Here is a 21917-nt window from a genome sequence, read left to right as displayed (position 1 = left end):
TGGCCCTTCCTTTGTCCTGTGTGGTGCTGTTCTCTCTGCTGGGAAGAGTGGGGCTTTGGGAACTTGGGGAAGCTAGATCCAGAAATCTCTGTAGCCTGAATGGGCTGGTTTGCCTTGGAGTTGGAGACACAGAATGAGCTGGTGGCCATGGAAGTTTGTATCACCCTGAGAAACTTGAGGAGTCAGCACGGGCCAGTGAGGAGGTGAAGGTTCTGGAACATCTCTGCTGTGGGGAAAGCTGGGACTAGAGCAGAAAAGGCTGGAGGGGATCTTGCTGATCTGCATAAATACCTGGAGGGAGGTTGTAAAGACGCCAGAGCCAGGCTCTCCTCAGTGGGCACACAGGAGCCTCATCAGAACACGTGGAGAAACTCCTTTACTGTGGGGGTGAGCAAGGACAGGTTGTCCAGGGGGATTGTGGCATCTGCACCTCCAAAGCTGCTTGGAAATGGTCCAGGGCAACAAGCCGTGCCAGGCACATTGGACCTGATTACCTCCAGAGGTTCTTTCCCAGTCAAAAATTTGTGATGCTTGTCCTTGCAGTACTTTTCTTCATTAGTTCATCTAAAGTTGTATTAAAGACTTCCAGCAATACACTCTGATAAAACTCACTGTAAGCCTAAGCAGCATCTGCCTAAACCTGCTTTTAGCTATATGTAGTGGCTCTGTGTGCTGCATTCCCTCTCCTTGAAACCAGGAGAAGACTTGAGGGAAGGGCTGAGTAGTCTCCTTGGATCAGCATCTCTAAACTGCTTATGCCCATGCTTCATCCTGCAGCCAACTGCAGGGGTGCACTCACAGTACAGTACACACTGCCTGCTGGTTGCTCAGCAGACACCTGAAGGGGTGCAGGTTCAGCAGCTGTCTTCAGTGTCTCAGACACTGTGAAGGATTCAGAAATTGTAGATGAATAGGACTTTTTAAAGTAAATTTGCTTAAAAACCAGGAATAAAATAGAATGAAGTGTTACGGGCACTGATAGCTGGCCTTATCTAACTTTTCCTTTTAGTGCAGTGTTAATGGCATCTTTGTAATTACTTCCACGTTCTGACTGAGGCACAAGCAGGATCAATATAATGAGGAGAAAAAGGAGAAAAATGCAAGCACATGAGGCAGGCACAAGCCCCATGTGCTTGTATTTTTCTCCTTTTCCCTGTCTGGCTGGCCTTCATCTTCTGCCGTGCACTGTTCCTTCAGTCTGGAGTGAAGACTTATAGATCTTGTTGATCTTTTGTGCTCCCCAAGAGCCAGAGTCTTTAGTCTGGTGGGCTGATGTCAGTGTTCAGTGGTGCAAAGGGCTCTCAAGTCAACAAACCCACCAGCTTTTGGATTTCTTATAAAGAGAATTGAGAAGATTGCTCTATAATGGAATCTTAATAGACCTGGAAGGTGAATGGTTGTAAAAACAACGTCCTTCCTTCCAAATAATGAAGTTCCTTTTGCAGCAAAGAAAAGGAATGTGAAGGTGCTGTTGTGACAGCAAGTATTCAAGTGAGGGGTCCAGGATATCAAATGATTGCTGAATTACAGAGCTGTTGTCAGGGAGTGGGTCTGGGATGTACCTGTACTGGTATGTAAACATTCCAGCTTCCCTGGGTCTTGCTGAAGTGTTTCTGCCTGGATTATCGGAAGAACTCCATTGTTTAAGAAAATGAGGGACAGGAGTTTCCTTTTTGAAGAAACAAGTCTGTGTACTTCAATGACTACAAGCTTAAGGAGCTTTTAAAAGACAATATATTGGCAGTTCTTTATGTGCATGCTGCTGCAAGGCATTTCCTCCTTGTTAAAATCAGTGTCACTGAATTGGATAAACTTGCAGCATTTTCTCCTTTTATTAATGTTCTGCTAACAGCAAGCAATACCAGATGCCAAAGGTCAGGGTGTGCTAGTAGGGTATAGCTATGAATTTTATTGGAATTCTTCCTTAGACCCAGCTTGTGAAGGACAAGTCTGGAAAATGAGACTTGAACTGGTTACATTGATCATGTTATCTTTTGATGGCAAAGTCATCTGAAATTAGGCAAAAGTAGGCCTAATTTCAGAATTTGTAAAAATGTGTTGAAAGAAACCCTGACTAGCTAGACATCTGCTTGGTCAGTAATGCTATAGGAAACTTACCTTCTAAGACTCAAGGTTTTCTTCTTAAAGATTTGGTTTTTTAAAGAATTACAATATTTTTGGGGTTTTATACTTCTTGTTGTAAAAATTTCTAGGCATTTCTATGAAAAATCATAGTAAGTTTTGGAGCACTGTCAATTGGGGTAAATACATAGGAGTTGAGGACTCAAATACACCACTTTTTCCTTTTCCTGTGAAGTTTCACATGAATTTTCCACAACCATTTGATACTGGGGCAGTTAAGGATTGCTTGTTAGAAACAGGCCTTAACCTTTCCAGCTGCTTCTGGAGATTACTCTGACTTGGTGAAATACTCAAATGTCAAATTGCAGATTCATTACAAGAACATTTTTCCTGATCTTTACAAATACATTTGTGGCTTCACCAGAGGAGACATAATCAGAAACCTAATGTAAAAATCAGCAAACCAGAAGGAACTTGGACAAAATTGCTTGCTACATGGATCAATCTGTTGGTTACCTTTTCATGGTTTGTCAGTTTTACAAACTGTCTGTTTGTAAAGTAGTGCCTATACACATATCAGAGAAAAAGGTAAAATTATCATAATAACTGAGTAATGTGGAATGGAATGGAATAAACTGGGTAATATGGCATTTACTTGGGCTACTCTATCCTCATGTCCTCCAGAGAGCCAACCTTGTGGAGTGCTAGCCATTAAAAACCAGATCAAATCTCAGCCAAAATCCAGTGCTTAAACAATTGTCTTCAGCATTTCAACAAAAGAATGCTTGATATCAATACCTGCTGAAGATCACACAAACCAAATAAAGCCCCAACATAGTACAATAGAAATACTGTGGGATCTGCAAACAGATGTGGGGAAAAAACATACCCAAACCCCATCAGGTGATGGACAGAGCACCCCAGCTCTTGTGGGAGATCAGGGAGCTTCCAAGCTGAGTCCTTGGGAGTAACTCTGAATTCATCTCATTCTGTGCCAGTAGTAAAACATCAAGGCTGGTACATTCAGAAGTTGACCTCTTGCCCAGTAGCACAAATAGTGTTTTTCTTCTGTCAAGGATGTACAGAGAGGATATGGCAGAGTAAGGAGAATAAATTATGTATCAGTAGCACAGGAGAGAGAGAGTGTGTGTGTACAGAATGGCAGAGGGAGAAGAAAAACAAACCACAAAGATAGTAAAGGTCAGGGATATCTTTTATTTTTCAGAACAACAGAGTTTATGGAGAATTGTTTTGTGTCTGATCTAATTTTGTTGGGATTTTTTTAGAGAAAAATGCCATCTCCTCTGTTGCTGATTGATGACTCAATCCTGCTAAGGGCTGAGCTGTATTTTACCTCTGTGACTGCTACAGTATAGAATCCCAGAATGGTTTGGGTTGGAAGAGACCTTCAAGACCATCTCATTCCACCCCGTTGCCATGGGCAGGGACACTTTCCACTAGACCAGGTCACTCCAGCCTGGCCTTGGACACTTCAGGTGCAAACACAGCTTCTCTGGGGGTCCTGTGCCAGGGCTTCCCCACCCCTCACAGGGAGGAGTTTCTTCCCAAAATTCCCTCTCACCCTGCCCTGTGAAGCCATTCTCCCTTGTCCTGTCACTTCAGTTCCTGATGTTGAGTCCCTCTCCAGCTTCCTTGTAGCCCCCTCAGACACTGGAATGTGCTGTGAGGTCTCCACACAAGCTTCCCTTCTCCAGGCTGAGCAGCCACACCTTTCTCAGCTTTTCTCCATAGGGCAGAAGCTCCAGTCCTCTTATCAACTTCATGGTGTCCTCTGGACTTTCTCCAACAGTTCCTACAGTCATCACAACACATCACTTTCTTTTTTAAAGCTGCCTACAGAATAGTATTGACATAAGTATTTGTATTATTCTCAGACTTCCTTTTCTTTCCACAGTCTTTAAGAACCATGGAGTTGTCATTCTTTGTCATCCAGGTCTACCTTGCCCGGCATCTTGTAGCTAGAAACTGTCAGCAGCAGCTTCTGAGAGGGTTAAAAACCTTATGCTGGACAGGTGGTCAATATGTCCTCATCATCCTGCTCCCAAGTAGTTTTAAGATTGATTTAAGTGTTAAGAGCAACTCTCTGCCAGGATGAGAGAAAATGGCATCAAGTTGGGCCAGGGCAGGCTTAATTTAGACATTAGGGAATTTTTTTTCTCTGAAAGGGTGATTAGGCATTGGAGCACAGTGCCCTGGGCAATGATGGAGTCACCATCCTTGAAAGCATTCAGGAAATGTGTGGATGTGGCACTTGAGGATGTGATTTAGAGGTGAACACAACAGTGCTGGGTTGGCAGTTGGACTCAATCATCTTTCTTAAAGGTCTCTTCCAATCTTAATGATCCTTTGGGATTCTGTGAAATACTTTGACAGCCTTCCAAAGTGAGCATAATTTCCCAATTCCTTGGCAGTCATGTGGGTGATGCAACAGTTCCTAACAAGCTCCTGGCTAGTGCAGTCCCACTGGTAATGTGTGTAAAAGCAGCAGAGTCCCATCCCACCAGCTTTGGAACACCTAGAGAACAGTCTACTTAGAAATTACAGGAAAATTTGCATATCTGGCCTAAAAAGAGACATTTTGTAGATTGTTTCTAAGGATCCTGGGAATTCTCAAAGTGTGGCCACTACCTGCTCAAAGACAGCTTGAGAAGAGTGGGACATAACTTGCTAAAAGATGTTTACTTCCTCTGGGCAGAGCTATATTAGTAATCCAAAATGATGAGAGAAGAGAGACTTTGATACTAAATTTAGCTCCAGGTGTGACCTGCCAGGGCTGCTCAGATACAAACTATTGATCTGGCCCTGTGGCCAGGAATCCTTCTTTTCCTTCTGCTTGTGGAAAGCAGTTTTGTCCAAAGAGCAATAAATAGAGCAGATTGTGAGCCAAAATTGGCAAAGCTCAGCTGACCAGGGTATTTACTGAATTAACCTAAATACTGTGTTGACTTTCAGCATATTGATATGTAACTGTTTAAAAAAAATACTCTAAAGAATAACCCTCTGGTTTTTTCTGTTTCTCTGTTAATTACTACTCTCTGAGTGTTAGATGCTCTCAGTTGAATACAAGCTGATGCTGATTGAAAGAAAATCTATTTATAGACAGGAGTTGAATGACAAGGTATATGTTACAAAAACACTACAGAAGAACTGAGCATAAGCCAGACATCTTTTATTCAATGTCTTTAAAAGGAAGAGCTATTGATTTTTTTCTTTTTTTCAAATACTGATTAGTAGGGAACCTGGGATTTTCTTGGATCACATATTCTACTTGGAGGGTTATAATATGCATGGAAATGAGGAGAGGAAAGGGATTGATGGTGTGTATAAGATGTGTTGGCACAATGTGCTGTCAGATTTCACTGAAAGCAGGAATTTGGTAGGACATCAGTGATAACAGAACAGAGCTACGTGCTGGTTTTGCAGATCATTTCAAACCCAGGCTGATTGACCTCATCACTTTTGTGTATTCTGTATTTTTTGACTGTTTGTGATTGTGTTTTAGAGGGCTTCAAGTTATTATTCATATTCCCACGTGCATGTGTGGGGAACTGCACAGAACCATAGAGAACTTAAAGGAACAAAATAAAAAATACACCAAAAATCTGTTCCTTTAGCAAACACCTGTCTGCTGAAACAATGTCACAATGTCAGTAACACGCAGCTGGCAAGTCAGTGTTTAAATTTGTGGCTTTTCAGGATTAGGAGGCAGTTTATTGAGGATACCAGCTCCAGATATCAGCAGTGGATGTGTTTCACATCCTGGATAAACAAGTGGTGAATGTCCATGTTGGCCTAGGAATTTTTACTTTCCATACAACATGTAGAAAAGTTTCAGTATCTAATGCTTAGGAGGCATGACACACCAGATTTCCTGGGCATGGTAATTTTAAATGTTTAAAGCCCATTTTGGTTTTTCCCCATTTTTTTACTTTCTTTGGTATTCTGGATCTAGCTTTTTTTAGCTAGTGAAGAGATTAAGTACAGGCAGGGCAACATGCTGCAAAATCAGCTCTTTGAGCCTCACCAGAGGTGCAGACCTTTAAAATGGGCCAAGCAGATGAACTTGAACTGAGTCTCCAGCACAGAGAATCCCAGACTGGTTTGTGTTGGAAGAAACCTTAAATCTCATCTCCTTCCAGCCCCCTGCCATGGGTAGTGATACCTTCCACTAGAAAATGTAAATCATATTTCCATGTGTAAACACATGTGATAAAACCCAGCTTGAATGAGTTAAAGGTCAGAGATAAGCCTTTGGAAGTGAAGTACAGCATGAAAATTGCCTACTCATGTAGATAATGGTATATTCTTGATCCCACTGAGCTCTTTTGTTTTGGGTTGTTTTCTTCCTGGGATCTCTGCCTGGTGGTGCACACAAGGAATAGTGAATATCTAATGAGCTGCTTTCCTTTTCTTTCCCCTTGCTGTTTTTGCTTTGTGTAACCCTGTGCCTCACTGGACACCATTCAGATCAGGATTTGAGGCTGGAGTTATTATTCTCCCATTTGGCATTTCTGCAGGACTCATCACCACAGTATTTCAGTGCTTCAGATGTTAATTGATTTTCATAACACCCCACTGAGATGGGGAATTATTATTAACCAGGGAAATGGAGCACAAGGAGATTGAGGTCAGAAGTGCTGCCCAGTTTGAATGCCAGCTTTGAGACACCTGTTATCTGGTTTATTATTTATTCAGTAGTCACATTAAACTCTTGAATTCCTTTAATTGCAACTGCAATTCTGCATCTCTCATCCTGAGTCAGAAGTTGGAATGCAGGCAGCACATAAGGAAAACTCAGCTGAGCACTTTTGGCATTTTTTTCATTAGGGATGTGCCTGTTTTCATGAATGTAATTTTGGGCAAAAGTGGGGCAAGTATTAAGTCTCAGGAGATTTTTCTTTCTTAATAATTTCTTCTGGCTGATACAATGCTTGTTCTTCAGTTCTTAGAACAAAATAAACAAGGCTCTACCTCCAGGAGTCTCTTCTGCTCCCTAATTGTAATTCATCACCAGAGTGGCTCCACTTGTGACAACAAATGAGTAGAGGTTCTTTATGGAGTCTGTGTGAGATGTTCTTAATTAAAAAATTCCTGAAATGAATGCATAAAGATTGCCCTGTATTTCTTTATTATGATTGCTTATGTACTCCTAATTTTCTTTTAACATTTATTCAACATAAACAGTTTTCTGTTCTCTCTGGTTTATTTCTGTGCTGATCTATGGTGATCCTAATTTTCTTTTAACATTTATTCAACATAAACAGTTTTCTGTTCTCTCTGGTTTATTTCTGTGCTGATCTACCTTCTGGCATCAATGGCCCATATCCAGCAGCTTCTTGATAGCTGCAAGTGGCAGGAGTGTCAAGGAGTGAGCATTGCTCCTCTGCAGAAATTCAGCTGTTCCAGAAGAGAGACAACTCGAGGCAGAGCTTGTTCAGTAGCAGGGCAGCTGTCATAGCACTGGCATGTGAAGATAATTCTTTTCCTCAGTAGAATATTTTCTCTGAGTTGACAGGAATTTTAGAAGTAAGATCATTAGAACCCTGAATGCCTTGAGAGCCATCTCACCTTGGCTTTTTTTTTTTTTCTGATAAACTAATCATGACTTTCTTGAAGAATAAAAGTGGTCTGAAATCCTAAATGGAGGTGTCTGTAAACTCATGTGCTTTGGTACTTGAGAGCAGTACTATCTACAAATTCTGCCTGGAGAAAGATAGAAACTTAACTAAAGTATTTTTGATATATTTTAAGTAGTTCTGAACTATATTTTCCCCCTAGACTAATTTCTTCCTTTATGAGTTTATCATATTTCAAAGATAGGTTGTCTTTTGAGGAGGAGTTAATTCTCCAGTCTTTGCATGTAGATCTTATTTTGGGCCCATTTAATTATTTTCCTCTAGCTTTTTTAGACACAGCTTTCATTAATAGGGCTGAATTAAGACTGCTTCAGGTTTCTTTTAACTCTGTAAAAGTTCATGTGCTTTTGGGCCTTTACACAAATATTTTTGGCCCTAACTTGGGCATTCTCCTTGTCAAATTCTGTGTGCTCAGTTACACTTTGGCTTCCCCAGTCAAGACAAGAGAAGTACTGAGCAGTCAAGTACAATGTCTCAGCTTGACTGAAAAACCTTGTGTGTGCTGGATGTGGTGATTTTCCTGAAACTTCCCCTGGATCTTTTCAAGTTCATGCTGAAAAATGTCTGTAACAGATTTCTGTAATAGATTCTGTAACTTTGCTGGTAGATCTTAAATGCTGCTTCAGGCACTTTCTCATAATTTAACTGCATGGTCAGATGGATCTGGGAGGCAGACTGGAGTTCTCCAGCCTCTCTGGTATTTGGAAGCCATGTAAATGAAAATAATCATTAAAGAAGTCTGATTAGAGAACTGCTTTTTATAAATTTTTTTGTTATTAGTCTGTGTTTGTTTGCTTGTGATTTAGACAGTGTGGTTATTTTTGGTTGCTGATGGCTGCACAGTGCTTAGATGTCCTGAGAAAAATTATGATAACACAGCAAAAGCATAAAAATGTGTTTATTTTCTCCTGTGGTACCAGCTGGCATAATGAAAACATCACCTTTCTTTGTACCCTTTCCTTTCATAGCATATAAAAATGTGCCTGGCATTTTAGAGGCCTGGAACCCCTCTCCTGTGAGGAAAGGATGGATGAGAAAGCCAGGGGAATTCAGCCTGGAGAAGAGAAGGATCCAGGGAAGACTTAGAACTCCTCCCAGTGCCTAAAGGGGCTCCAAAAGAGCTGGAGAGGGACTTGGGAAAAGGGCCTGGAGTGACAGGACACAGGGAATGGCTTCCCACTGCCAGAGGGCAGGGATGGATGGGATATTGGGAAGGAATTGTTCCCTGTGAGGGTGGGCAGGCCCTGGCACAGGGTGCCCAGAGCAGCTGTGGCTGCCCCTGGATCCCTGGCAGTGCCCAAGGCCAGGCTGGATGGGGCTTGGAGCAACCTGGGACAGTGGAAGGTGTCGCTGCCCATGGCAGGGGGTGGAATTGGATGAGCTTTAGGGTCCTTTCCAACCCAAACCATTCTGGGGTTCTGTGACTCCACAAAATACAGATCATGCTGCTTGCTGGTACTAGAGGTTTTAATGTCAACCAAAGGGAAAGCCACAGCTGAGATCACTGAACATGAGAATATTGTAGTTGGATAAATCAATGATAGCCAAGATTCAGAGAAGCCATCAACTTTAGGGAGCCAGCACAAAGTGATGTTTGAGCTTCTGGCAGCCATTTCTTTAGCTGCCATTGAAGGGAATGGAGAAATGCAGCAGTGGCTGTCATCTCTGGGGTAGGATCATCTGCCCTGGAGTGACTCCTTGGGGTGTTTTGGATCCAAAAGGGACCTGGAGCTGGGAATTGCTGCAGACTTCTGGCTAAGCCTGCCAGGCAGCTGCATTACTGTGTGGCACAGGCTCACTGTGGAGACTTTATGGAATTAAAAAAGCACTGAAATTCAGGAGATGACCTGGTTGCTGACTCCAGCAGGTGTAAAGAAGCTATTTTTTATGGAGAATCCTGGTTAACAAGACACAATCTGAGAGCTTAGAAGCTTTTCTGTCACAGAAATACTCTGTTTTCAAGATAAAAGTTATTTGTAAGGGATTTATATTCCAAGTTACAGGGGAAGATTTTGTTGGTTTTTCCTTTAGGATTACAAAGGTAATGGAGAAAAGCACCATTTGATATTTGCCAACCTAAAGGTACAGCACACTGGAACCTGAAGATAATTAACTGTTGTAGTTCCAGCTCTGACATTTTGGTACAACTTCCTCATCCACACAGTGGTGTTCTTTGGATCTGTCTGCAGTGATTCCCATCCTTTTCTAGGAATCATTTATGAGTTTTTAATTAACACTTTTTATGGTAGATTCATATCTACAGCATTTCAAATTAGTAGCTTTAAGCTTGCAAGACAGCCCAATTTTTTGGTGGTTTTTTGGGTTGTGTTTTTTGGTTTGTTTTTTTTGGTGTAGTTTTTTTTTGTGTGTGTTTGTTTGTTTGGGGGTTTTTTGTTTGTTTTTTTACTGCAAGAGCAAAACAGTTAGAATGTGATCTGTGCAATTGAAGAACTGTTAATTTCCTCAGAGTTCTAAAGCTGAACCTTAAGCCTGCAGGACAGAAAACATGCCATGTTGCTCTTGTTCAACTGTCAAGCTATAACTGCATTAGAGACTACAAAGGATTTTCATTTTCTTCTCAAAGCATTTTTGGAGAAGTCAGCAAAGCAGTTATCTAATGTATCCATGTTGAGTACACATTGAATTTTCTATTATGTTACATTTAATTGTACTGTTAATGGGTTCATGTGTCAGGATTTTTCTTTTTATTTTTTTTTACAGGATTCTGCTCAGGAGAGTGTCATCAAACGAGATATCCATCGTACATATCCAGCACATGATTATTTTAAGGATACAGAGGGAGATGGGCAGGAATCTCTGTACAAAATCTGTAAGGTACAGTCAGTACTCTCAATTTTAAAGCTCCATATTTTGTGTGACTTTCTTTTGCCCTGTTAACCCTGTTCTGGTCCAAGTTGTTAATCAGTAAGATTTTAAAGCTTTGTTTAGATTGCATGTGGAGACTGTGGTGTTTCTGCATTCCCTTTTACATCCTTGCATTTGGTGCTTCCAAAGGTGCTTGAGCCTCCCCCTCCACTTCAGAGGGAGTGGTGTAGGAGCTCCTCTTTTCCTCTGAGGTGGAGAGATTTGCAGAGGAGGAGAAAAAACCCTGAGAGCAAGCTCTGCTGTGAGGTTAAACCAGAATGTCTGCAGATAATTACCTGGAGAACAAGTTTTTGGCCATTCCACAAGCCGTGTGTGAGCAGAGCTTTTCACTCACAGCTGCCAGATCACCTCCAATGAAAAACACTCTTTAATTTTTCCAATTTGCACATGGGAAAGTTGAGGTACAAAATCAATAGATTTGTCCATCTTGTACAGACAGACTTCTTTTTGTTTGAGAGAGATCCAGAAGGTAAAATATTGCAGCCAAGCAGGGACTATTCTGCCTGGCAGTTGTAGATGTTGCTGTGGTTTTGGCAGTCAGTTTTTGTTTCACTTTGTTTTTTTCTAAAATTCATGAAATTCATGTAGAATATTCTGTAGAATATTATATAATGTAGAATTCATTCTGTTCATATAGAATGAATGATTGCCTTAGGCAGAGCCATTTCCCTTTCCCTTCCTCTTCCTTGTTGCTGTTTCCACCTCCTGCTGATTACTAGAAATGATGGAGTTGTCAAGCACGAAAAAGTGGGGTATAGTGACAAGTGGGGTATAGTGACAAGCCTTTGGGGTATAATGACACATTTTCCTGTTCCCCAGATAAATTCTCTGGTGATACAAAGATACAAACTCCTATTCAAATAAGAATTTGGATGAATATTAAATATAGCTGCTTAGCTGCTGGGATTGAGTATTGTGAGCAATTCACAGTTTGAAAGAAATACAAAATTAGGGAATAAAGAGAACTTTCAGGCAATGGTAGTGATTTCTTCCTAATCTTGGAGGGCTCTAGAGGGCTACAGGAAACAATTCCTTTGCCAGTCTATAAAAAGAATAACAATGCAGGTAATTGTGGGCTTGTCACTTTGATACCAGCTAAGTGAACAATGATGGAATAATTCAGTTTTTCAATAATTAAATGTGAGAAGTATGTTATAATGAAGGCCTGGGAGTTTACTGAAAATAGGTGATGACAAGCTAACACAAAAAGCCAGAAGTACAGGCTCCATTGGTGAAGGTTTTGACTGGAATTCTGTAACTCCTGTAGCCTGCCAAGCTCAGAATGTATAAATGCTGGACAAGTTAGAGCATGAACAAGATACACATTAAGGAGTTAAAGACTGGCCAGCAGGTTCCTAAACAAGCACTGAATAAATGGATTTCAGTCAAAGCATTAGGAATATCCCTTCTTGATTCCATGTACTCTGGTGAGTCACCTGGAAGAAATCAGAAAGTCCTTTCTCATGAAGGTATCTTGGTGACACAGAGAAAAGGGGATGGTAAATAATGAAGTGTAAAGGATGTGGAGATGGATGAACCTCCTGTAGGATCAGTTTGACTTGAGCAACTCAGTGTTTTGCAGCTGCTGCAGCTGCCTTTACTGACAATGTCCAGAATTAAAGGCATCTATTCTACATTGGAAAGAATCTGTCAAGTTCTGTGAGGATGATGTGAAAGAATTTGGGAACATTCTTTGAAAAGAAAAATTCTTTTTCATTAAGGTATCTCAGTCTATTTTGTCTAATAAAGTACAAATAAAGGAGTGAATCTGTCAGAACTGGAAGCAACTGAGAGGAATTATCTGCCCAGCAGGCAGCTTCAGAGGGGCACAGACCTTCCTGGGTTGTTTCCTTTCTGTGGGAAATGTGAATAATTCTGCATGTTTGCTAAATCTGGGGGCTTTCCTTGCTCTGAAGGCCTCTCCTGCTCCTGCAGAGAAAGTGGCTGTGGCTGTTATTGCATCAAGGTGCCCCCAACCTCAGGAGTAATGTGCTTTGACTCCGTGATTCAGAAGGCTGAACAATTGCTTTATTAAAACTATACTGTATTACATTAATACTATAACTTTATTAAAGAGATATTATACTATACAAAAGATACTAAAGAAAAAGTATGACTGACTGAGACAGTGAGGACACAGCTTTGACCCAATTGGCCAAGGAAACAAAACAATCCTCGGCAGGATCCAATTGACAAATCACTTTGGGTAAACAATCTCCATAACACGTCCCACATGTGCCAAACAACAGGAGCAGTGAATAAAGATAAGAATTGTTTTCTCTTCTTCTCTCTGAGCTTCTCTAGGAAAAATCCTAGGAGAGAGAATTCTGTCTCTCTCTGTTCAGAGAATGTGAATGCCACAGTTAGTTCTCTTTTCTTGAAGGATCTCGAAACTCAGAAGTGCTGTATCCTTGACAAAGAGAAAGTCATGCAAAAACCCCAGGAGGCCTGTGTGGGTGAGCAAGGTGCTCCTGGACAAACTCAAAGACAAAAGGAAGCCTACAGAGGGTGCAAACAAGGCACCTAGTCTGGTAGGAATACAGAGAAATTGTCCAAGCAGACAGGGATCAGGTTTAGGAAACTAAAGCCCTGATAGAATTAAATCTGGCCATGGATGGGAACAGTGACAAGAAAATATTCCATGGGTACATCTGTGATAAAACTAAGATTAGAGACAGTGTGGGAGAAAATGTTCCTTCCAGTCCAGAAGGAAATGGCAAAACTTCTCAACTTGGGACATGGACAAGGCTGAGGTACTCAATGACTTTTTTGCCTCTGTTTTCCCTGGCAAGTGCTCCAACATCACTGCTGAGGCCACAGAGGGCAAAGGCAAGGACAGAGGGAATGAGAAACTGCCCAGTGCAGGAGAAGATCAGGTTTGAGATGATGCAAGGAGCCTGAAAGACCACAGAACCTGATGGGATGCATCTGTGGCTCTGAGAGAACTGGCAGATGGAGTTGCTAAGCCACTGTCCATCATATTTAGTTATGGATGTCCTGTGAAGTTCCCACTGAATGAAAATGGGGAAACTCCCATTTTTAAAAAGGCAAGAAGAGAAGGATCCAGAAGAGGCCTTAGAGCCCCTTCCAGTGCCTAAAGGGGTTCCAAAAGAGCTGAAGAGGAGCTTTGGAAAAGGACCTGAAGTAACAGGACAAGGGGGCTAATGGCTTCCCACTGCCAGAGGGCAGGGATAGATGGGATACTGGGAATGAATTCTTTTCCTGGCAGAGGTTGCCCAGAGGAGCTGTGGCTGCCCCATCCTTGCAGCTCTGGAAGTGTTCAAGGCCAGGCTGGCAGGGCTTAGAGCAAGCTGGGCTGGTGGAAGGTGTCCCTGCCCATGGCAAGGGGTGGAATTGGATGAGCTTTAGGGTCCTTTCCAACCCAAACCATTCTGGGGTTCTGTGGTCTTTGGTCAGAGACCTCTCTGTGTGTCCATCATGTTGAGGGCTGCTCTTCTTGTGAAGCATTTTGTTTGTACCTGGAGTTTAATGACCTCTGTCACCCAGCCACTTGTTCTTGATAGAACATGTTCTGTATAGCAGCTTTGCAGTCACTAATTCCCTGCTCCAAACAGCTTTGTCTCATCAGCAGCCTTTGTGCTATTTTTATGTGGTTTTATTTTTACTGTTTTTATGTGTTTTTATTTTTACTGTGCTATTTTTATGTGTTCTTTAAGGTTTGTGAATATTTGCAGACATCTTTCTGCAGGGTTCTGTGAGTGACCTCGCCTTCACTCTCTGGGTTAGAACTGACTTCATTCCTACCTTTGGCTTTCTCTCCTTTAATCAACTATTTGAGGGAGTAAGGGGATGTTCTATAGCAGCTCAGTTCCCTGAAAAGCCTTTGGGTAGGGCTTGGTGAAGGATTTATAAAAATCCTGGTGATCTTAGTGACTCCCTCATTCTTTCATGTGCTCGTTGGTTAAAAGAAGGGTTTGGGAAGCATTGCTCTCTGGTAGAACAGCCACATCCAGTCTTCAACATGGCATTATTCATAGATTTACTGATTCCATTGAAGGTTTTATACCTGCTTGTGCCAGTATTGAGATCAGGCACAACTGCTGGAGAGATTTCCAGGCAGAGTTTTCCAGCATTTTCACTTCTCCTTCATCCTCTCATAGTTTCCTTAAATGACTGTGGCTGTGACAGATGTCTGTTTGGGTCTGACTGAACCCTGAATTTATGAGTAATAAACTGTTTTCTCCAGTATGTGGGTTTTCAAGAAATATTGTTAAGCCTAATTAATTTGCTTATAAAATTTTCATTCCATTGGGAATAAAAAGTAATAATCTGTGTTGGAAGTAATAATGTGGCAGCTTTGTATTGCTAGAATAACTTTTACCAGAGATGCTGAGTACTTATCCCTTTATTCTAATGTGAAAGCAAGAAGTTTGAAGAATGGGATTTTTGAATATGGCTGGGAAGGGTCTGTCCTCAAGTGAGAGGGCAGAAAGCTGAAGAGAATTTTCTTCATTCTCCACTGAAATGAGAGATGATCTGAGCTGTCAGATAAAAAGGAAAATCATTAAAAGCTCACTGCCTCATTTTAACAGGTCTGCCAGTTTTTGTTCCAACTCTTTATCTCCTCTTCAGAACAGTAGGAGACCAGGAAAGATGGGAACTTTTTCTGTTGCAGAACATTTATGTGACAAAGTACCTAAAAATAAACTTCAGGACTGACAGTGGTGATAAGGAATGAAAAGAGTTTCAGATTCTAAGACTGGAGATTTCACTTGAGGACACCACTTAAGCTGGATTTTCACAGAGCAAATTTTGGGGAATCTTTGGGAAACATGCTGCTTCTTGCCTGTGTTCTGTTTAAATACTCTGCAAATTCTAGCTGTATTTGAAGAGCTCAGCTCAGTGTTACAATGCATAACTGAGTAGTGCTCAGTGCCTGCGTCCAAGCTCTGTCCATGCTCACAGCCTGAGGCTCCAGGGAATCAGAGCACCTGGCAGAATTAATCCTCTCAGCTCTCTGCAGTGTGTGCAGTGCAGAATTTAACACAAGATCTGTTTTCCCTAAGTTTTTGTTTAAAGTAACTCCTATTTAACAAACAACCACTGTGACTCTAATGGGGAACAGGGAACATGGTGCAGGAAAATCAGTCAGGTGAGCTGGGACTGGGCAGAAGGGGAAACACACACAATGTTTTTTCAGAAAATGGTAGAATTACTTCTCAGAGGCTCAGAGTTGGTGTTAGTGTTTCTCAGTGAGCTGAGGCCTTGCAGAAGGATATGTATCATTTGTATCAGGATCTATTTTGTTACTAAATACCTTTGTGGATGAGATTTGTAGTTTTTCCCCAATGCTGGTCTTGCCTGCAGGTTTTAGGTGCAGGATCAGAGTGGTAGCTGCTTTGCTGTGACACCAAACACTTTGTTTTAGTTACAGGGTGTATTTTTTTGGTACCCCCATTAGCAGAGAGAATAACAAACTGCACTCTAGCAATGCTAACACTGAGTGGGCTCTGTTATGGGGTGGTTTAGTTTTTGTTCCCGTATATTGAAATATGGAAATCCCTTTGAGCTGCTCTTCTGTAGTTTTTCCCCCAATGCTGGTCTCACTTGCCTGCAGGTTTTAGGTGCAGGGTCAGAGTGGTAGCTGCTTTGCTGTGACACCAAACACTTTGTTTTAGTTACAGGGTGTATTTTTTGGTACCCACATTAGCAGAGAGAATAACAAACTGCATTTTAGCAATGCTAACACTGAGTGGGCTCTGTTATGGGGTGGTTTAGTTTTTGTTCCTGTATATTGAAATATGGAAATCCCTTTGAGCTGCTCTTCTGTAGTTTTTCCCCAATGCTGGTCTCACTTGCCTGCAGGTTTTAGGTGCAGGGTCAGAGTGGTAGCTGCTTTGCTGTGACACCAAACACTTTGCTTTAGTTACAGGGTGTATTTTTTGGTACCCACATTAGCAGAGAGAATAACAAACTGCATTTTAGCAATGCTAACACTGAGTGGGCTCTGTTATGGAGCATTTTACTTTTTGTTACTGTATATTGAAATATGGAAATCCCTTTGAGCTGCTCTTCTGTAACCAGCAGCTTCTATGCCCATGATAAGCTGTGAGTGATGGGTTATGCTTCAGCAGAGCTGCTGCTTAGTGCTGGCTGAAAGTTTAATTTTCATAGGGGTTTTTTTGGGTTTTTTTATATTTTCATTTCCATTTTATTTCAGCATGTCTTTTCAGGTAGTCACCTGAAATGTATTCTTCCACATTTTTCAATTCTTAGTAACTACTTAGATTTACAAATGGGAAGTTTCAGTGTTTGTCCAGGTGTAATTATTTGCCAGAGAGCAGATCTCTTTTGTTCCTGCAGAAATCTATTTGCCAATTAGAGGATAAACTCAATCAGTGAAGAATTATTTTTCACCTCTTTTTAGTTGTTTATTTTCTTTGCTCCTGGATTGAAGGAGCAGTGCTAGTAAATATTGTTGTCTTGTTTCATTCAAAGGATTTTTAGTGTTACCTTGTTTTCTTCTGTTTACATTGCAATAAGGATCCTTCTCTGTGCATCTGTGTTCAGCAGCCCCATTCTTGATCAATAGTGAAAGATGCAATGAAATTCTGTAGAATTTGCTGCTGAGCCTGTACCAGTGGGAAGGTCAGCTCTGGAATCCTGAAAAATGCTGGGAGTGCTCAGTTTGGGGCCTGCCTGGTTGAAGGTGAAGATTTCTTCATCCCCTCACTCTCCCAGCTCTGGCAGAGGCACATTGTGTAACAGCCTCTTCCTGATATTCCCTAAATGAGTAACTAATGGCTAAAAATACAGTTTTCACTTAATGCAGAAATTCCTTCTGTAATGTGATACGTACTCAGTTCTGCACCCATAGGAATATTATTACTTTCAGACTGTTAGTCTTATTATAAATTCAGGTATGGAGTTTTAAATTCTGCTGTTACTAAAATCATTTAGTGACTGAGCATGTAATAAAATACCTTGTTGTGAGAACATTAAAATAAAATTTAAAATATTAAAAATATAATAAAAGATCAATAATTTTAATTAACAATAATTTAAATAATGAGAAAAATAATAAAATACCTTGTTAGGTGAAAAGTCTGCATCAAAGTATGGATGTTTTCCTGAGACCCTCTGAGTTTCAGACACCATGGAAATCTTTTAAGTCTCCTAAAGCAGATTTCAGTACAGAGCTGTGTCTGTGTTAAACACTGAGTAATTTCCCTTGGTCATTTCATAGAGATCATAGAGAGGCATAACCTCTCCTCTTCCTCATTTAAATCTGCTGGCACTCACAGACAGAAGTTACAGAAATCTCAGCTGAGGTTTTAAATTCACCTATCTTTTAAATGCTAGTACATAGAATTTTTCTCTGTAGAAGATTCTGATCTTGGGAGATTTTCTTCTGTTCATTATTTTGGAGAAGAGTTTCTGCCCAGAGCTGGGTTCTTGGTTCACTTTCCCAATGTGCAGATGGTTCTCAGTCATGGACTTTGAGAAGACTCTGCTTCCAAAGAATTCACTTTCTAATGATGATCTACTAATAACTGCATAGTAGCTCTTTTCAGAATACAGGTAATTATTAAAAAGATGTCTCAATTCTGTGAGATCTTCATTTAGTTAAAAATGAATGAAAACAGGCTTCAAGTCAGAACCTTCATTAAATCCCATTTATGAGACAGAGAATATTTAAAATCTCAGTTAACTGGGGAATTGTAATTGGAAGTTCCTCAAGAGCTTAGGAGAATAATAAGTTAAAAACTGTGAGATGTCACAGGATGTCACAGGAAAAATCTCATTCTCTTGAAATTATAAGGTTACAATGACTGCAGTGGAAATAGGGGATTTGGGATTTTGCCTTGTTTTTATATTTCAGGTGGAAAATGCAAGTTCCTTAGAAGCATAAATCTTAAACAGTTAATCTTAGGCTGTTAGTTAATGATATGATATTATGGTGGTATCTGTAGGCAGCATCCTTATTTTGAGGTTATTCTGGTTAATTACATCATATTTCAGCATTATCAAATCCCATAGGCTGCTTAAAAATAAAACAGTATAATTGGAAATGTGATGTGCATTAAGATTCCAAATTCATTTTGCATTGGATAGATGCAATGAAATCCTGCATATTTTAGAGACTTCATTAAAAACTAAACCTTTGGTTGTCAGGATTATGATGTTTTGACTTAAGAGCAGAATCTTTCTTTGTTTGATCTAATTCTGATGCAGAACTAAGTTTGTGTCCAAGTATCTGCAGTGGGCTGCTTGTCAAGATCAGATTTTGGAGAAGGACCTTGTGGAAATGAATTTCAAAAAAATTATTTTCAAAAAAACTTTTCTAAAAGTGGATCAAGCAGGTTTTTTTTTTTTCATGGTTTTTTGGTTGCTTCAAAGGCATTTTAATAATTCCCTCTTTTTACTGGGGCCCTTTGACATTTTTCTCCTATATAGACAGTGTCCACTAATTAATTTCATATTTTTATATAAACCAAATTATCCAGTACTTGCTGATTTGTAGTTCTGTGGATCAACCTTTTTAGAAAAGTTTCCATTTTTTCATCTCTTCTGTTTTAATCAGGCAATTAGTGATTTATCAGTTTACTTTTCCCCTCAAGCTTTTTGGGTGAATACTTTCCGTTCTTTATAATTTTTCAGTAATTTTAATCCTTTTAATTTATTATTTCTTCTGATATTCTGTTGGACACAGATCCTTTAACACATCCCCTGTTAGGAATGGTTCCAGCAGGATAAAAAACCTTGTGATTCTTCTGTAATAGAACAAACACAAGGAAAGTTCACAGGGATTTTCTGCTGGAGCTTAAATACAACTTCCTTACATTGACCGTGTATTTTCCAAGCAGTGACTTTGCCTTGCTGCTCTGGATGTGTTTGAAATGGATTTAGTATGAGCTCAAATGTGTTTAGGAAGTTGATTATGAGAAACTTTGCTGTTCTTCCTTCATATTTTTGTATTTAACCGCAGAGTGAGGATTTTTTTTGTACCCTTCTTGTTTTCCCTCTTTTGCTGTAACTTCAGCTTCTTTCAGAATCTCATGAGAAGTATGTTTTTATTTCTTATAACTTCCTGTACTTTTCAATCTATGTCAGTTTTGGAAGCAGTGTGTTTTCTCCAGTGTGTTGGTTTCTCAATACTTATTTTAAAATAACTTGTTTGGATTAATTTGTTGCTATTTTCAGCACATTATTCACTATAATGCTTCTCACAACAGAGAACCCCCAGGCATTGATAATTTGATGTTCATTTTTCAGCCTAGATTTTTTTTGAAGTAAATTAGAAGTGGTTTTTTATAGTCTGAAGAAATCATAAATCAAATTTCTCATTTGTAATTCTGCACATCTGTTTCTAAGTGGAGCTGGTCTATCAAAACCAGGAGTAATGCATCATTTAGGAAAGCTACAGAGACAAGACATTAGGCATCGACAAACTGATAGATCTGGGCAACAAATAGATAATGACTCATGATGGTGATTAACCAGTGAATGATTCTAGTTAATGAGATAAAATATTCATTTAAGCATCTTAAGTAATTTCTGTGAATTTAGTACTTAGTAGCTAATTAACTTCTTTATGGAGAGCATCCTTTTCTTTTTCCAACTGAATTTTTTATCTGCCATTGTACAATTCTCTGGTTAGATTTTATGTTTGACTTTTGTGACTTTTGTAACTGTTTTAAACCGGTAAACTGGATTTTGATGGTTCATTAAACATTTTACAGTGATTTCTGGGACTTCTTGAATTTTCTTGTCCACTGAAACTGAGCAATGGGCTGGGGTTATTTTCACTCAGCTCCTGACTAATCCCATCTAACAGCTTTCAAAAGAGTGCTGAGCAGTACAGATAAAGGGCAGAGGGCTGCAAGTCCCAGGTCAGCTTTTCCCAAAGGAAATGTAAGGCTGAACTGTTCAGAAACAGTGACCTTTAAAGGAATACTCAGAATATTCTGCACTTAGAGAAATCCTGCCTCCCAGAGTCATTGCAGAATTCCTCACAAGTCCATAACTTTGAAAAGGGGATTGTCTGATCTTGTGGCTCCTTCCTCCCTGGCTCTGCCCTTTGCTTTGGTTTTCCCTGGTTGTACCCTCAGTATTTTGCTTTTTCTCTCAGGATGTTCCTCCCTCTGGTGTCAGTCCTGCAGCTCCTGCTTAGACTTCCACAAGTTTCCACAAATTCTTAACATCCTCTGACAGCTCTTTAAAAACAGTATCTATCTTCTCATCTTGGAAAAGTAAAGGGGAAAGAAAGGTTAGTTATTTTAGTTTGGGGATTTTTTTGAAGAGTAAGAAAAAGCATGTCTGTCATAGCGTAGGAAAATGAGTTTTGTTCATTCTTCAGCATAACAAGGGCATGGAAAAACTGTTTCTGATGAAATCTTCAGGTTACAGTAGTTCTCAGCAGTTTTCTAACCTTAGGTCCTGTACTTGCATAATGTCAGAACTTGTTTTTCCAAAAACAAACATTCACTTTCCCCACAGCACAAACTACCCTGGTTTTCATGCTATATTTGTTGCATTGGTGAATTTCTATCATTAAAACCTGTGCTGAATTATCCTTGATTTAGGTGAAGGGAAACTGCATCCATCTCTTTTTAGGCTGATTGAAAAATAAAAATAATAATTTACAGCTACAACTCCAGCATCTGTGGAGGGTTGAGAGCAACCTGTGGGTGTTTTTAGAAGAGCCCTGAAAGCACAAGAGTGGTTACAGTTTTACCCCCTCTGTGATTTTAGCCTGAGTAGTGTTTCCTAGGGAATTATGGAATGGCTTTGACTGGAGGAGACCCTAAAGTTCATCCCACTCTCACCATCCCAGGTTGCTCCAAGCCCCATCCAGCCTGGCCTTGGGCACTGCCAGGGATCCAGGGGCAGCCACAGCTGCTCTGGGCACCCTGTGCCAGGGCCTGCCCACCCTCCCAGGGAGGAATTTTGTCCCAATGTCCCATCTAACCCTGCCCTGTGTCCATGGGGAGCATTCCCTGTGTCCTGTCACTCCATTTTCCTCATGGAATAAATCTCTTCCTTTTCCTTGCAGGTCCCTTGAGACCCTGGCAGTGTCCTGCACAGCAACTTGATGGCACAGTTTGGTGATGCCTGTATGCATTTTAAATATGATTTTCTTTTTTCTAGGCCTATTCTGTCTATGATGAAGACATTGGCTATTGCCAGGGACAGTCCTTCCTTGCAGCTGTGCTTCTGCTTCATGTGAGTTAACTGCAGAATGAAAGCTTTGATATTTGAAACCAAGGCAGCTGTAAAATCAGTTGTTTGACAGATATTTGTTGTTATTTATTTGCCTGTATTAATTTT

At 40.4% G+C, this 21917-nt stretch overlaps 1 protein-coding gene across 9 annotated transcripts in view; it reads left to right on the top strand.

The window, feature by feature from the left end:
• Positions 1 to 21917, top strand: part of RABGAP1L (RAB GTPase activating protein 1 like) — a 234162-nt gene that overhangs the window by 116203 nt on the left and 96042 nt on the right. For all 9 annotated transcript variants that reach the window (XM_054638113.2, XM_077182014.1, XM_077182016.1 and 6 more), the window contains 2 exons: positions 10461 to 10574; positions 21738 to 21812. In XM_054638113.2, coding sequence (XP_054494088.2) covers positions 10461 to 10574; positions 21738 to 21812 — 189 coding nt within the window. The remainder of the gene's footprint in view (positions 1 to 10460; positions 10575 to 21737; positions 21813 to 21917) is intronic.

This window comes from Agelaius phoeniceus, chromosome 8 (assembly GCF_051311805.1).
Source record: "Agelaius phoeniceus isolate bAgePho1 chromosome 8, bAgePho1.hap1, whole genome shotgun sequence".
Lineage (NCBI taxonomy): Eukaryota > Metazoa > Chordata > Aves > Passeriformes > Icteridae > Agelaius > Agelaius phoeniceus.
The sequence above is the reverse complement of the archived record's forward strand: the minus strand, read 5'-3'. Positions and strand labels throughout refer to the sequence as shown.